This window comes from Crassostrea angulata, chromosome 7, assembly GCF_025612915.1.
Source record: "Crassostrea angulata isolate pt1a10 chromosome 7, ASM2561291v2, whole genome shotgun sequence".
Lineage (NCBI taxonomy): Eukaryota > Metazoa > Mollusca > Bivalvia > Ostreida > Ostreidae > Magallana > Magallana angulata.
In genome coordinates this window covers 59,159,432-59,162,103 of record NC_069117.1, presented here as the reverse complement: position 1 = coordinate 59,162,103, position 2,672 = coordinate 59,159,432, and the positions used below count along the sequence as shown (strand labels likewise).

The 2,672-nt window shown below is 36.7% G+C and overlaps 1 protein-coding gene across 1 annotated transcript; it reads right to left on the bottom strand.

The window, feature by feature from the left end:
- Window positions 1-944: 944 nt before the first annotated feature.
- LOC128191415 (tripartite motif-containing protein 5-like) lies at window positions 945-2,305 on the bottom strand. The gene is made up of 3 exons (XM_052863471.1): window positions 2,020-2,305; window positions 1,276-1,734; window positions 945-1,015 (listed from the first exon to the last, which is right to left on the bottom strand). Exons 1-3 carry the CDS (start codon window positions 2,303-2,305, stop codon window positions 945-947), a joined length of 816 nt encoding a protein of 271 aa, XP_052719431.1.
- Window positions 2,306-2,672: the final 367 nt, after the last annotated feature.

Genomic DNA, 2,672 nt, shown 5'->3' with positions numbered 1-2,672 from the left:
TTTTATGTGCCGTAGTTATAATATAGTGCCAGAGTTAAAGTTCCATGTCACTATCTCATCCAATCAAAATTGTTGTTGGAAGAGGTTGGAAGAAAGTACAAAACTTGTTAACTATTAGGAATGGCGTTGTGAGACATCAACCAAGATGAAAAGCCATACGGACAAATATCATGTACAATAAAATGGCAGGTCCTTAAAGTTGTTAATTTGTCATAATAGTTAAAATATTCTTATCTAGTAAAAATGATATTTGAATTTGCTTATATAATGCATCTATTGCACTACTTAACAAACAAATCGTTTAATGTATATACATATGCAGTTAAAAATAATGGATTCTTTGAGCCTATCGAAACTCATATAGTGCTACTTGAGAAAAGCAACCTGAACCCAAACTAGTCATTGTTTGGGACTGGCTTACAACAAAACAAGTAAAGGAATCCTTCTTGAATTTTATGCACGTCGGATTAGTTAAACCTCCAAGGATCCTTAACAAAGACCCTTCCACAGACAATATATGGATGTTGTTGCTTTTCATCCCAGCGACATAGATGTAATTTTGGGGATCCTTATCTAATCCATATGATCCCTTTAGTTCATTATGCTTGTAAGTCCAGATTTCATCGCCGAGATCATCCAGAGCTATTACGGAGTGATCAGTAAAATTACTACACAACAGCATTCCATCAGCCACGCTAGTTAGAAATCGTAAATCTCTCGTCTCTGTTTCGTAAATCATTTCAGAGCTTCCTCGTCCGTTTTTATTCATTTTCAGAATGAAACGGTCATCAGACACAACAAACAGTACATCTCCAATGATAGCCAGGCCACTGCAACTTTTACCTGTATCCATAGGAAGGGGATCCAAAGCTTTGAAGTTTTCTGCCGAAAACCGCAGAATACGAAAAGTATCTTTGTTGTCATGTGAGATATATAGAATTCCATCATCCAACAGGATATCCCAAGGATTCGGGTCCACTTGAAATGCTGAAGTAGGCTGACCAATAACCTGGTTCTTCACAGTAAAGAGCATGCAATTTGAACTTATGTTATCCACACACAACAATTTTCCTGATGGCAACACTGTACATCCCTTCAACCTAGCCATCACATTTTGGTATTTCCCCAGATGTGAGAATTCTGCCTTTATAATATCTACTTTTGTAGGCAAAAGGGCAGAATTTTCAGTCACAGATATATTTGCAATTCTAGTGAATTCCAATGTCTTTTTGAAACTGTTATGAATATCTGATTTTAAGTTGACCTTGAACTTACTCAATGGATATTCTGATAGTTTTCCAAGATTCTCTTTCACTTTATGTAAAGTCGATATATAATTTAGTCTAGTCTCTTCGGAGTCTGATGTCCCATTTGCAGACTTTAAGAGCCTTAGCAAGTATTGTAGGAAATCAAGCCGGTCAGATTTCGCGATTGTGTTTTTCTCCAACTTTCGTTTTGCTTCCTTTGTGTTCTTTGCTATTTCTGTAAAGTGTTCCTCAAATAATTTGTTGACGTGTGACGAAACCTTTTGATGAAGCTCTTCTGCTTCTTTGGTAAACACATCAGAATCATCCTCTAACGCTCCAAGATTGTCTTTCTGCGACTGTTTTGCAATCTCTAAATCTACTTTCATTTTCTCAATTTCTTTCTCTAAAGATTTCATTTGCCCTAACCTCTGCATATTCTTGACAACTTTTTCCACCGCTAATATATTGAAACAAGATTTGTGATCCTCTGTAAAACAAAGAGTACAACACGGGGTCTTATGGTTATAACAATACAATTCAATTTGTTTTTCGTTGTGTTTTTCACAACTTACAGTATTTCTAGTATGCCCCGAGTCAAAACTGCAAGATCCTATTTCAGAGAGCAAGCACATTTTGTGATTCATACTAATTAAGCTTTTTCTATGACACTTCGAGCACATTTTGCATAAGGGCTCCTTACAAGTTAAACAAAATTCGATAGCTTCTTCTTCCTCGTTTCCTCTTTTACATGGCCAACAGACTTTGACGTCACGAGACTCATTCATCAATAGAACCATGGCGTCGTTGATGGGGAACTTTTCTGCCCATTTAATGGTTTCTTCTGGGTTTCCTGGTGACGGAATGAACTCTCGACAGAGAGGACAAGGGAATCCCAATGGAACATCTTTTTGTTCACACGTTGACACAATATGTGCACACAGACAGTGCTGACAAAAAGAATGAGAACACGGCAACAGTCGTGGGGACTTCAACTTCTCCAGACATATGGAACACAAAGTCAAATCCACAGCGTCTATCAAAGCTTCACAAGTCGCCATTCGGTTCAGTTGGGTCTCAATGTACGAGATCTGTTTTATGTCCTGTAAATTTGATTGATTAAACCGAAAATAAACGTGTAAACAAAACACTACTTCGAGTCCGATTTTAAAGGTATAGTTTAGTGTAATAATACATTGATAAGAAATTTAAAGCACGATGAACACAGCAGTAGATAATGTTTGATAACGTTGTTTTGTTCATGATCAATTGTATTAAGAGACGGTACGGTTACACATTCGTGTGTCTCACAACAAATTTTTGTTTTCTCTAAAATGAGAACTTTACAAGCGCCAAGCACCGCCTACAACAATATTAAATTTAAAACAAGTATTCCTTTTAAAGGAATGATTTATTGATAGCCAGAAG

Bases quoted from the DNA above. Each gene is read 5' to 3' on its own strand.
- LOC128191415 (XM_052863471.1), bottom strand. From the start codon at position 2,305: ATGGCGACTTGTGAAGCTTTGATAGACGCTGTGGATTTGACTTTGTGT. The intron at 1,735-2,019 runs GTGACGTCAAAG...TTTGTTTTACAG, and splicing joins TCTATTGATGAATGAGTCTC to AGGATCACAAATCTTGTTTC. The intron at 1,016-1,275 runs GTAAGTTCAAGG...TTTACTGTGAAG, and splicing joins ACTATCAGAATATCCATTGA to AACCAGGTTATTGGTCAGCC.